This window comes from Sciurus carolinensis, chromosome 4 (genome assembly GCF_902686445.1).
Source record: "Sciurus carolinensis chromosome 4, mSciCar1.2, whole genome shotgun sequence".
Taxonomy (NCBI): domain Eukaryota; kingdom Metazoa; phylum Chordata; class Mammalia; order Rodentia; family Sciuridae; genus Sciurus; species Sciurus carolinensis.
This window is the reverse complement of record NC_062216.1, coordinates 152,710,324-152,723,361: the sequence shown is the minus strand read 5'-3', so window position 1 is coordinate 152,723,361 and position 13,038 is coordinate 152,710,324. Positions and strand designations below refer to the sequence as shown.

General features: G+C 44.0%; 2 protein-coding genes across 3 annotated transcripts in view; one reads left to right on the top strand and one right to left on the bottom strand.

Moving 5' to 3' along the window:
- The window catches only part of Elk3 (ETS transcription factor ELK3), a 60,645-nt gene extending 54,222 nt beyond the window's left edge, over positions 1-6,423 (bottom strand). For both annotated transcript variants that reach the window (XM_047550085.1, XM_047550086.1), the window contains exon 1: positions 6,028-6,423. The gene's annotated coding sequence lies outside the window, so the exon portion shown is untranslated. The remainder of the gene's footprint in view (positions 1-6,027) is intronic.
- A 2,743-nt stretch (positions 6,424-9,166) lies between these two features.
- LOC124983344 (NADH dehydrogenase [ubiquinone] 1 beta subcomplex subunit 5, mitochondrial-like) lies at positions 9,167-9,845 on the top strand. The gene has a single exon (XM_047550556.1). The coding sequence runs from the start codon at positions 9,169-9,171 to the stop codon at positions 9,736-9,738; it is 570 nt and encodes a 189-aa protein (XP_047406512.1). The 5' UTR covers positions 9,167-9,168; the 3' UTR covers positions 9,739-9,845.
- The last annotated feature ends 3,193 nt before the right edge of the window (positions 9,846-13,038 follow it).

Here is a 13,038-nt window from a genome sequence, read left to right as displayed (position 1 = left end):
GGAAACAGAGGCCTGGGAAGATTAAACGATACCTTCTCCTCCCAGTTAGTTTTAAGGGAATCTGTTCTTATTTACAGCATACAGATGACTTTTGGTTAAATGTGTCCTGGATATTAACATGTGGAAGAGGTTTTTCATTTCACTGTATGATGAAGAAATCCACACATTCTGGTGATTTTTTATTTTTTTAATTTTTACATTTTTGGTACTAGGGATTAAACTTAGGGGCACTTAACCACTGAGCCCCATCCCCAGTCCTTTTTTAATATTTTATGTAGAGATAGGGTCTAAGTTGCTTGGCAGCCTCACTAAGTTGCTGAGGCTGACTTTGAACTTGTGATCCTTCTGCCTCTGCCTCCTGAGCTGCTCGGATTACAGGCGTGCACCACCATGCCTAGCCTGGTGATTTATTTTGAACCACACAGATTAAAGGTTTCTGGTGTTTAAGAAGGTGTTCTGGGGTTTAAGAATTTACTTGGGGGAATCATGAAATTACCATAATGGAATAAAAAGTAGACAAGGACTATATTTAAAAATAGCTTAGGGACATATGGATACATACAATAACACTTAAGATCTGTTATTCTAATATATGTAATTATGCCTCAATTTTTTAATAAAAAGGATGAAAGCTGTCAAGAGTCATATTTTTCTTTTTTTATTCTACTGCTTGAAGCCCTAATCTCATCGGGCTTTAGAGAAGGTATCAGATATGTGTTTTAAACCCCATCACTTCCGCATTCTGCTTGGATAATTAGGAACTGTTCTTAGATATAAGAGTTTTTAAAATACTATGATGGCCTGGTGATACACACCTATTATCCCATTAACTCAGGAGGCTGAGGCAGGAGGATTGCAAGTTACAGGTCAGCAGGAACCACTTAGTAAGAACCTGCCTCAAATAAAAAGGGTTGGGGATGCAGCTCAGAGGAAGAAGGCTAGGTTCATCCCCAGTTCCAGAGGGGGCAGAGAAACTTATGATACTAGGAAATTTTGATCTTCTTTTTAGACTGGACATCTCAGTCCAAATTAGAATACACTAATAGAACTATCATCTTCATTTCTTTAAATATATACAAATAAATCTCTCAGTCAAATTATAAAATAATCCTTAGAATGATTTAGTAATTACTTACCAGGAAATGTAAATTGATAGACATCAATAAAGTAGTCAAAGAGTCCATTTCTAGTGGCAATTCAAACCAAATCACAACTTATTAAAATGACCAGTTCAAAGCTTATTTGAAAACTGCCAACATGTACAATGGAAGCCAGTTGTGAGTGCGAATCATAGATATTCACATTTCTGCAAAGAGTAGTTACTTCAAAAATGGAATGCTCTATTTGAAGCCCTTTAGGATTCGTTAAACAGAGGTTAAACATACACACAGAGAGAATTCAATTTAACAGGGTGCGTTATACATGGCAAAAACAGTTTTCACAGACTCTCTACCATGGTTTGATCACAAAGCTAAATAACCTCAATTTGAACTGGCCAGGGGCAAGAGTAACCTTGAGCTAAAAATCAATTTAAAACAACAATTTCAAAGTTTGGAAACTCTACTGATATAAAACCAAACAGTAATGAAAAAGAGTTGTCTAATGTACAAAATGCAGTCTCCATCCCTTCATAACTAGGTAGTTTCAAGGTGCACTTTGGTCTAACCTCGTTTTTCTTCTTTCATCACTTAACATTCTATTTTAATGTGTAGTGCCCTGTACTTCCTGTTACTACATCTTGATATTCTCCTGCAAATCATGACTCATTCTTAAATCATAGAGAAACTCATCAAAATCCCAAATTTCACAGCACACAGGAACTCAGTCTTTCAAGAGGGCAGCATTCTTGGGACATTACTGGAGCCACAGAGGACAAAGACACTGGACAAGACCATGTAGAAATTATGTAAATTCATCACTGAGTCAACACATTTATGAGATCAATAAATACAAGCTTTATGTGCGGTTATTTCAGCCTCAGTACTCCTTACTGAAATGTGTTACATGATATGTTAAGTGAAAATAAGTTACAAAACAGTAAGTACAGTGTGATTTCAAATAAAAAATTTTATGTGCGCACATGTTCGTGTGTACACACACACACACGTTTTTAAAGACTGGAAAATACGCAGCAAAATGTTAACAGTGGGATTATGTTAGATTTTTTTTTTTTTTCTCGTTGTGGTTTTCCATATTTTCCTAAGGTAATTTGTGCTAATATTTTTCACAACAGGAAAAAATAACTAACCTTTAGAAAATACCTTTAGGCTAGCATGGTCCCAAGTATGCTATAAATCAATCTATAAAGGCAAAGAGGAGTTATGAATATCTGAGACTTGAAAACCTTTTGCCTAAAACATACAAGAAAACCTGCCAAGAGTGGAGTCCCTCATGCAGATCACCCATGCCACTCAGGTGCAGGAGGGCGTGAGGAGTCAGTGGCCAGGGCAAAAGCAAAATGGACTGAGAACCCATTTCTTTTAAGATGTGATGAGGAACCCCAGATCTAGGAAACATGGAGATGACTCTGTCATTCCCCAGGCCTGAAAGGGAACAAAGCTAGCAATGAGTAACCAGTACCTCACTCAAGAAAGAAGACTACTCCAGGAAGCCACATCCTCAGATAAATGCTCATTAAATATTTTGAGTTTGTCAATACGTCACGTTTTACAACTTTATCGGTTTTCTGAATCAGTGATATAAATGTAATTGGGTGGCACAGAACACAGAAAATCCAATATCTGACAGCTAAGCAGGAATATTTTAATTTATATATACTGCCTGGAAGTCCTATAAAACCAATTTCAGGAAAAGATTCAAGTTCCAAAAAGTTATTACAAATATAAATTGTAATATATGATCTCAGAGTTACATTTACTGTATATTAGCAATTGTGAATTATTTAATTTCTTATATAAGAAAAAAGAGGTTTTAAATAAATGTTTAGGTAACTTTGAAATTCAAATGGGGCTAAAAAACTGCTGCTCTCCCCATCTGAGCTGATACTGTTCTAAAAAGCCTAGTACCAAGTGTGTGGAGAGGCTATGCTCATGGAGGCTCAGAAATGATCCGATTCAGCTCACAATGTGTACATAATCACAATGTCACCACGTACAAGTCATTCTACTTCACCTGAGAGGAAATTCGTGAATAGCAAAAAAAAAAAAAAAAAAAACCCAAAAACGAAAAACTAACTGACCACTTTCAAAAGCCCTAGTTGTTGAATGAATGCATGTGAGTTTTTTTTTTTTATCACGGTCATCATTTTTAAGGGAAACAAGAGTTTCTCAATCAGGGCATTACTGACATTTGGGGCGAGGAATCCTTTGCAGGGGCTTTTCTGGGCATTGCTAGATGACTGGTAGCATCCCTGGCCTCTGCCCACTAGATGCCAGTAGCACCCCCTCTGGTTATGATAACCCAAAATGTCTCCTGGGAGGCAAAATGAGTCCTGGTTGAGAAGCACAGATATAAATGAACCTTACACATGCCCAATAACAATTTGCAGGAATGAGGAGATCTAAGTGCCTCCTTTTTAATCACAGGAGAGGTCTAGGAGAAGTATGCACAACCTCCAACCTTAGGGCACTCTCCTGCAGAACGATGTGAGCTCTTGAAAGCCTTTTTTTCATCTATGATAATATATTACATATTTTTCACCTATGATAAATGTTGTCACCCTACTCACAGCTGCAATACAACAATTTATGGAGCACCTACTCTGTGCCAGGCATGGTATGAGGGACATCCTGTACTGATGGCCACTGACTCACAGCCTGGTCTGGCTGGCTGGGCTGTTTTTAGGGCAGGCTTTGCTGGGTAACAGAAACACCAACACCTTAAAAATCCTCAAGACAGGGCAATGTGTCCTTGTCAATACAGGGGTGCCATGGCTCCAATGGGGTTCCTTAAAATTCTTTGCCCTTTTTAGTAACTCTACCCATTTCTAGGCAACATGTACAGGCTTAAAAAAGAAAAAAGGCCAGAAGGCCTGTGCTATATTTGGCACAGAAAGGCCACTGCTTTTCATACTCAAGGGGTTTTGCAGGCAGGATCCTTACTGGAAACTCTAAGAACACTTATGGACACTTTCCTTAACTGACCCACATGCCCTCCTAACACAATTTGTAATTTTATAATCCTCATAAATTCAAACTCATACTGACCTTTTCCAAATAAATGTGTGCCACAGAGACAGAGAAAAAGAGAGAGATCAGAGGGTATTTTGTTGGGCAATAAGGCTCAGAAATCCATTTAAGCTCATTAATAGATGCCCGGAACATGCTGGGTTTCTCAGACTCCCCCCACCTCAGCCCCCAACAAAGACCAAGCACAGATTGGAGAGGATGGGTGTGTGTGTGTGAGCTGCTTGGGCAACAACACACACACACACACACATGCACACACATGGAAGAAAAACCTGTAAGTCTAAGATCCAAAATGGCCAAAGTGACTTCACAGTTTTTCAGACACTGCCCTGAAAAGGCTCACGGGGCAGAAAAGGCACCTCTAAGTAAATAAGGCAGTAACTTGTCTCTGTCTCCAGCGCTGGGCTCCCCAGGCTGACAGTGGCTGCACAAAACCCCTCCTGTGTGGAGCAGCGGAAACTCCTAATGAGATTAGTTGGTGTGTGTGCAGACATTACTTAGCAATGACTAAAGGGGCTCTCTCTTCCTGCAGCAGCCAGTGGAAAATTCAGGGAACTTTTTCCCCCTGCAGCAGCAGAATCCCTTTAACCCTCTCCCTAGCCAACTCCAAAAACAACTCGGCCTCCCCCTGTCTGCCCCCACCCTGGGCTGGGAGACTGGGGGGGAGTTAAAGACCCGCCAGGGGCTTTCAAAGATGCAGGGCCGGAGGGGGCTGGCGGGGAAGGGGCGGGGGACCCTCCAACACTACAAAGGAAACTGTAAAAGGCACAAATACATAAACCTGAGAAGGAGCAAACCACAGTTTCTTTGTGAGCTCCTCTAGTGAGTCATTTTCAAGATGCTGTCTGCTGCCAGTTTCAAAGCGGAAGCGCATGGCAATTAGTCTTGCCGTTTCCAGACAAGCCAGAAACTCTCCCGACACTCGTTTTTTTTTTTTTTTAAAGCCCCTTTTGCAGTTTCTGAAATAACATTTCTTGCTCCCACCCCCACCCGCAGCCTAACTGCAGCTTGTCCCCAGGATGACTGGGTTCAGAAAACAACAAAACCGAGACCTTTTATTTTTCTTTTTTAACCCTCCAAATTTTAATCCACCTTCCAAAAGAAAAGTTACAGTAACATCACAGGCCAGCACTCGGTACGACGCTAAAGGGCTGGGAGCGCCCAGATCATCTCTTGTCGGGTCCATCTCCCAGACCCGGCCCAGCAGACTCCACCGGCTTTTAAATGTCCGATTGATGGGGTGTGTGCCTGGGGCGGTGACCTGGGCGGGGGTCACCTGGCCAGCGAGAGTGGACGCAGCCCCCAGCCCCACATCTTCGCTGCCCATGTCCTCCACCTCCCTCTCCACTCGAGTCTCCCTCCCTGGATCCGAGCACTGGTGCCCTCTGCCCACCCCGAGGGGAGCCCGACCGCAGCTCCAGCTGGAAGGTCAACGACGGTCCAGCCTACAGGCACGCAGCCTCCTCCAGTCACGGTTCCTTCATTTCAAGGACCTGAAGTCTCGCCGTCCCCAACTCCGCCCGCCGCCTGCACCGGTGCCCTAGCTTGCACGCCCGGCGCCCACTCCTCTGAGCTCGCAGCGCAGCCCCAGGGCTGGGAGACACCGACGGAGGGTCCCCGCAGCCCCTGGCCGGGCGCGCAAGCTCCCGCGGTGGCAGTGGCGGCGGCGGCGCGGGCGCAGCAGCATCCCGGCTGCGCCCCCTCCCGCGGCGGGCCCCCTCCCGCGCGGACACACTCCCACCACCTACCCACCCTGGCCCGCAGCCACTCCGTGGCGCCCACCGCCCCACCCCCACCACGCCAAAGAAAAGGGTGGAAAAAACACCCCAAATGAAACTTTGCAAGTGTCCCAGCAACAGGCAGAAGCCCTGTTACCTACCCAGATGTGGGGGAGCTTTCAAGATCCTTCTCCGGGGGAATTTCTAGGAGGACCCGGGCGAAAGCCCCCGACTTTCCATGCTGACAGGCGTCTGCAGACGGTCTGTTGCTCCTGTAATGAGATCCTGATTTTTCCCCCTTTTTTTTCTTTCTCTCGCTCCTCTTTCTTTTTTTTTCCCCCTCTGGTGTGTGTGAGAGCAGGAAGTTGGAGCAGTCAGGCCGAGCCGGCTCACTTCCTTTACTGCATTATTCCCCAGGCGGTGTGCAGTCTGTGTAAACAGGCTTTTCCGCCCCGCGCCGCGCGCCCGGGCCGCGGCTGTGAGCCGGGGCTGCCCGCCGAGACCCGCGCATACTCCGCCGCCGGGCCCCGCGCGCCCGCCCGCACGCCCGCACGCCCCGCGCGCCCCCGCGCCGCGCCCCCGCCCGCCGCCCTCCCGCTTCCTGCTCGGCCACCCCAGGGGAGGAGCCTCCAGGCCCGCGGCGACTCCGAGTGGCCGCAACCCCTCCCCACGGGCCAGGGGGGGCTCGGCCAGCGACCCGGAGAAGCTACCCCGGGCGCACGGGACAGTGACTCTGGGCAGCGGCAGGAACGGGGATCCCTCCTCTCCCGAGGGATGGGGGGTCCCTGTGCTCTGGCTGCGTGGGGCAGCACTGTGAGGTCCTGTCCTGTTGGCCAGGGAGTGGAGGCCCAAAGTGGGGAGGCCGCTGGACTCGCTATTTTATGTCAGCTAGAAGAGATGGCGGGGTGCAGTAGGGCATGAGGAGTGGGGTTCAGGGTTTGTTGCTCTGGGCAAAGGGCTGCTTTTATTGTGGGCGGGACATGATTGTTTAGTATGAGAAGATGTAGGGTGTACAGAAAGGGAGGCAGTTCTTGTCTGGGGGTGGACAGTGTTCTTGTCTGGGGTTTAATTTTTTAAAAAAGGAAAAAGCAAGCCAGCCTCTAAGTGGGGGGCCCAACTTGGGGAAAAAGTTGAGGGAAGCCACAATTCTCCAGTCAGAGAACTTTCTGGCTATTCACTATCGCCTGATGCAGGCCCCAACTTTCCAGCCTGCTCCAGGTGGTGAAGAGCAGTGACCACCAGGCCCCAGTGACTGAAGCATCTGAGGAGCCTCTGTGGCCCCGGACTAGACTCCCACCTGAGGGCCCAGGCTAAGCTCTGAGAAAGCTTTTGCACTGCCCTGAGTCTATGACAAGGAAGAAGGATGCCTGTTGAAGAGCCCCTTACTCCCACCCTTGTGCTCCAACCCCAACTGCAAACCTTCCAGAACCTTCCAGTCCCGTGCCTGTGCTCCTTAGCAGTGCAGAGCCATGATTTCCAAGCACCACTGTGCAACAGCTTGACCTGGGGTCTCGTTAAAACACTGGTTGCTGGGCCTCACCCTGGGAGTCCCTGATTCTGTGTGTCTGGGGTGTTTCTCAGTCCTGGCTAACATTCGAGTCACCTGGGGAGCGCTTTGAAAATTATCCAACAAGGTACTCAACCCAGACCAATTAAACCAAATGTTCTGAGGGCAGGGCTTGAGTCCTTTCAAAAGGACCACATTCTAACATTTCCTCCACTGTATTTGTTTCTATTTTTGCAACCTCTCTGAAAAATTACTTGTTTACAGAGCTCTCACTACTAAGTGTGAGCTTCTAAAAGACAGTCCTGTATTTTTGTGGAAGTTATTACTACCCCCACCCCAAAGTGCCTATCAGAGTACCTAGCCGGTCCAGCATTTTCGCTTTGTGACTAATGCAGATAGACCCTCTTGGGTGGGACAAGGTTCCCCAGACCTCTGAAAGGCAGGAGAAAATTTTGGTGTGTGGGGGTGGGAGGTCAGGATAGAAGAGTAGAGCGGGGAAGAGAAGGTATGGGAAAGAGGACTGTTTATCAACCCCTGATTCTCCACAGCTAATTTTCCACTTTGGGGATTATCGTTTTAAATCCCTAGTTGGCTTCTCCTGTCACTCAGCAGAACTTGTACTGTGTTCCTATATGATCCAGCTGTCTGTGGACTGAGAGAATGTAAACTTATTATCCTTCTCAGAAACACACACACACACAATTAAGAACCCATGTTGCTTTATTTTAGAAAGTAAATGCCTGAAAGAAACCAGTCTGAAACAACTACTTATATGATTCCAACTATATGGTCGTCTGGGAAAGGCAAAATCCATGGAGACAGTAAAATGATCAGTGGTTGCCAGGGTTGGGATGGGAAGAGAGGAACAGGCTGGGTACAGGATTCTTAGGGCAGTAAAACTACTCCATGGGATGCCGTAATGATGGATACATGTTATTATGCATTTGTCAGAACTCACAGAATGTATATCAGGAGCAAACCCTAAGATGGATTTGGTGGATCTCAGGTGATAACGTGCCAATGTAAGTTTATCATTGGTAACAAATGGTGGGGAATGTTAGTAATGGGGGAGACTATTCATTTGTGGGGCAGTAGGTATATGGAAATCTTTGTGCTTTCTGCTGAGATTTGTTGTGAACCTAACACTGTTTAAAAAAAAAAAAAAATCAAGACTTTGGAGGTCTCAGGAAGATTGCAAGTTCAAGACCAGTCACAGCAATTTAGCAAGATCCTGTTGAGACAAAAAATTAAGAAGGGCTTGGGGATATAAGTTCAGTGATAAAGTGCCCCTAGGTTCAATCCCCAGTGCCCAAAAATAAAGAAAGAAATAATAAAAGTCTGAAATTTTAAAAGTATATGCCATAGTCAAAATATATCTTAAGTTGGTGGCTTTTATGCTTTTTATTTTATTTTTTTCCCCAATAAGCCTTTGGAACCCTAATATGTAAGGAAGCAGGGGTTTTCATCAAGCAATGTTTTCATCAAGCAATTTAATTGTGAACAAATTACGTCTGGGGCTAAAGCATTTCTGAAACACTTTGGGGGCAGCCCTAGAGCTTCCCTGCTCATAGGAAGACTTAATTTTCTCTGATTCTTTGGATAATTTGCACCATTACTCCCAGCTCTTCATATAAATGAATAATTCAGAGCCTATTCCAGTCTTTCTCGAAGCCCAAGGAATAGCTTGTGCTTCCAGGTGTCTGCAGTTTCTGTCCTCTGAATTCTAGGAGAAAACTGCTGTTCGTTCCTATGATTTCCTTCTCACAATCAAAAAGTAGACAAGAGCGTCGTAGCCATGGCGGCCATGAGTTTATTGCAGCGGGCTTCGGTCACTGCAGTGACAGTTCTGTCTGGCCGCCGCGCTGGCACTCCGCTCAGATTCGGAAGCTTCCTCACCCGTGTTTTCCCGAAGACCATCGCTCCTGTGCGACACAGTACAGGCCATGGGAAAAGACTGTTCATCATCAAACCTTCTTCATACTATGACAAGCGTTTTTTGAATTTATTGAAATTCTACATTTTGTTGACTGGGCTTCCAGTAGCAATTGGCATAACTCTGGTGAATATATTTATTGGTGAAGCTGAATTAGCAGAAATTCCAGAAGGCTATATTCCAGAACATTGGGAATATTACAAGCATCCTATATCAAGATGGATTGCTCGTACTTTCTTTGAGTGCCCTGAAAAGAATTATGAAAAAACAATGGTTGTTCTTCAGATTGAATCCGAAAAGGCTGAATTACGGTTAAAGGAGCTGGAAGTTCGAAGACTAATGCGTGCGAGAGGTGATGGACCCTGGTATCAATATCCAACTGTTGACAAGTCGCTTATTGATTATTCTCCAAAAGCAACTCCTGACAACTAATCGTTTATTTCTTTAAATACAAAGCATATTCTCCCAAGTGGAATATAAATGAGTAAATATAGTGTGTATTTTTGCTCTGTAATGAATAAAAGAGCTTCTTCCATTGCTCTTTTTCTCAGTGTTGGTTTCAGATGAAGGCTTTTGATTTGGGGATTTCAAAAACCTGGAGAAATAAGAATTTGTGAATTTCTGAAGTTGTAATAACTTTGAAAGGTTTGTTTTATTTATCTGGCAAAGAGAAGTCACAGAAGTCTCATGTTAAGGATCAGGAGCATAGTCATTTGTCTACGTTGTGTTCTGTTGTGGGCATCTGGATTGTTCAGGGCTGCTCAGGCTCTTCAGTTACACAAAAATGTTGAGCCAACTACATAGAATATTAGCCTCTTAATAAACAAATTTTCGGTGAACAAATCTTAAAGTTTGTTAGGTTTTCATGTTTTCTTTTTTAGCCATGTATCTTTCTTTTTAAAATTACCTGTGCACACACATTTGTGCATGTGTTTTAGAAATAATCTCTAAGATTCTTTAGAGTCCATTTTTTTAAACATTTGAGAAGTATTGTACAAAATAAAATGATTATTGCAAAGATTAAAAAAAAAAAAAAGTAGACAAGAAGTGTGGAAACTTGTAGTGCATGATCCACGCTCCTTTGTTGTAGAACAGTGAGGGGTTAGGATTATATGGGTTATGAGATTTCTTCAGGAGCCCTTTATAGCTGGTGGCAGAGCCTAATGTCATACATTTCTACTGGCCCAGAGAGATGCTCTCTCAGCTTTGATAAGAACAGCTGAGTTCACCAGAGATGATCCACAAAATCTGAGTGTATGAGAAGTCGGAGTTGGTATACACAGGGCATACATACTAATCCTGAGGAGGAAGAGTGTTAGAGGGTTGGTTCTCAAAAGAAAATCGAAGCCCTGGTTACAAAAGAAGGAATGTATTAGTGAGCTTATGCTGGGATAACACTGTGTGACAAACAACTCCAAGACTTAGTAGTGTGAACTGGAAAAAAATCTGAATCTCTCAGGAGAGTCCCAGGTGGTTAATTGGAACTCAATTCCGAATGAAGTCTGGTAGCCACTTGCTGGCTGGGAATCATACATGTACTCTGTGTACCTAGAGGGGCCAAAACCTGAACCTTTGGGCCCTGGAAGTTCTCGTGCCAAGATGAACATTTCCCGAAAGTCTCATTTTGCTCCCTGAACCTGATCAAGGAACTATGACCTAAAGCCATATGTAAATATCAGCCTGTCAGGAATGGGCAAGGTTACAACCCACATTTGCATGAGCAGACCAGAGTGAGAACCTGGGTGGGAAATTCCTCTGTACAAGCTAGGCCCTCTCTTTGTTCTTCAGAGCAAGCTGTGAGTTTGCAAACAGTTTTTTTTTTTTTTTTTTTTTTTTTTTTTTTTTTTCTTTAACAAAAGTCTTCTTTTTTCTCTTGAACTCTTTCTTAGTGGATTCTGGTTGACGGTAGTTTATAGTAACACGTGAGTCCAGCTTGGCTGGGCTTTGCTCCAGTCTGCAGAATAAGTGCATGTCTGCTTCATATGTCTTCTCATTGTGGGACCCAGGCTAAAGGAACGCGGTTCTCCAGGGGAATAAGGAACTCAAGAGGAGTGACACCTGTTAGCACGTGATGCTTATTAAACCCTCGGCTTAGGACTCACACACTCTCATTCTACTCACATTCCACTGGGAAAAGCAAATCATATGGCTGAGTCTAAAGTCACAGGACAGGAAGGAGGAGAGGGAGAATTCTGAAGGAAGAATTCTGAACAATACTGTCTACCACAAGAGAAAATGGATGTGGAGGGGGAATTTCAAAAACCACAGATCTTTCAGGAGCCTCATAATTTAATATCCTATGATGTAAAACAATGCATTATTTTTTTAGAAAGAGTAGATAGATGAGAAAGCATAGTTAGAGCAGGAGAAGAAAATGAGTTTTAGACTAAGACTCACTTAAAAAATATTCTAGAACCCTGCCAAATATTAATATTTGAAACTTATGAATTGATGATTTGGGGTAGAAACTCAAAAGTGACTTGCCATCGTTACTTTGGAGACTGCTTTCAATAGTAGTTGGGGCTTGGGAATGGACAGCCGGAGTCTGACGGGAAGGCAGCCCTGGCTGGTGGAAAGTGCATGTCTAAAATCAGGAATTTGGGGATCCGGTCTCACACCTGCCTTGTTGTAGCTACGTGGCCTTTACTAATTCATTCACCCTCATGGAGCCCGAATGAGCAGTTTTTACCAGTGTTTCCTGTGAATGCCAATGTTATATTAAAACGACATGCATTATGGACTGGGATTTTAAAATGTTCATGAATTTCATTCCAAGGAGCATTTAAAAGTATTTTAAAGACTTGCAGGCAGCCCCCTGTGGGAGGTCTCCTCTTAATGTCGTTAGAGGTATTTCACTGGGAACGTTCAAGAACATTGATTTGGGCCATCTTTTTTTGCCCTGAGACTGGCCACCAATAAGCTAGAGGTAGGCACAACTACCCCCAGGTTCACTGCCTGTTTCCACATGGCTCTAGATTGAACAAGGGTTTACTTTTCTCTTTTTATTTGTAATTGTAGTTTAAAAAAAAATTACCATCTTAACCAGTTTTGAGTGTATAGGTTGGTGGTGTTGGGTGTATTCGCCTCATGAATCTCATCTTCAGAACTTATTCATCTTGTAAAACTGAAACCCATTAAACGCACAGCCTGTTTCCCCACCCCCAACCTCTGGTGCTCCTCATTCTACTATGAATTTGACTGGATATTTCATTTTAAGTGGAGTCAGACAATATTTCTCTTTTTGTGACTGGTTTAATTCACTTAGCATAATGATCTCGAGGTTTAAAGCTGAATAATATTCCATGTACATGCCACATTGATGGACATTTGGGTTGTTGCTACTTCTTGGCTTTTGTGAATAATAAGCATTTACATTTTTAGCTGGTTGCAGTGGTGCCCACCCGTAATCCCAGTGACTCAGGAGGCTGAGGTAGGAGGATCGCAAATTCGAACCCAACCTCAGCAATTTAGCAAGACCCTGTCTCCAAATAAAATATAAAAAAGGGCTGGGGATGTGACTCAGTGGTTAAGCACCCCTGGGCTCAATCGCTGGTACCAGAAAAAAAAAAAAAAGAATTTACATTTTTCAAAGTTAAAAACAAATCAAAAGAAGATATTTTGTAACATGTAAGATTCAAATTTCAGTGTCCATAAAGTTTTATTGGAACACAGCCATGCTCATTCATTTACATATTGTCTAATGCTGCTTTTGTCCTATAATGGCATGGTTGA

Bases quoted from the DNA above. Each gene is read 5' to 3' on its own strand.
- LOC124983344 (XM_047550556.1), top strand. From the start codon at position 9,169: ATGGCGGCCATGAGTTTATTGCAGCGGGCTTCGGTCACTGCAGTGACA.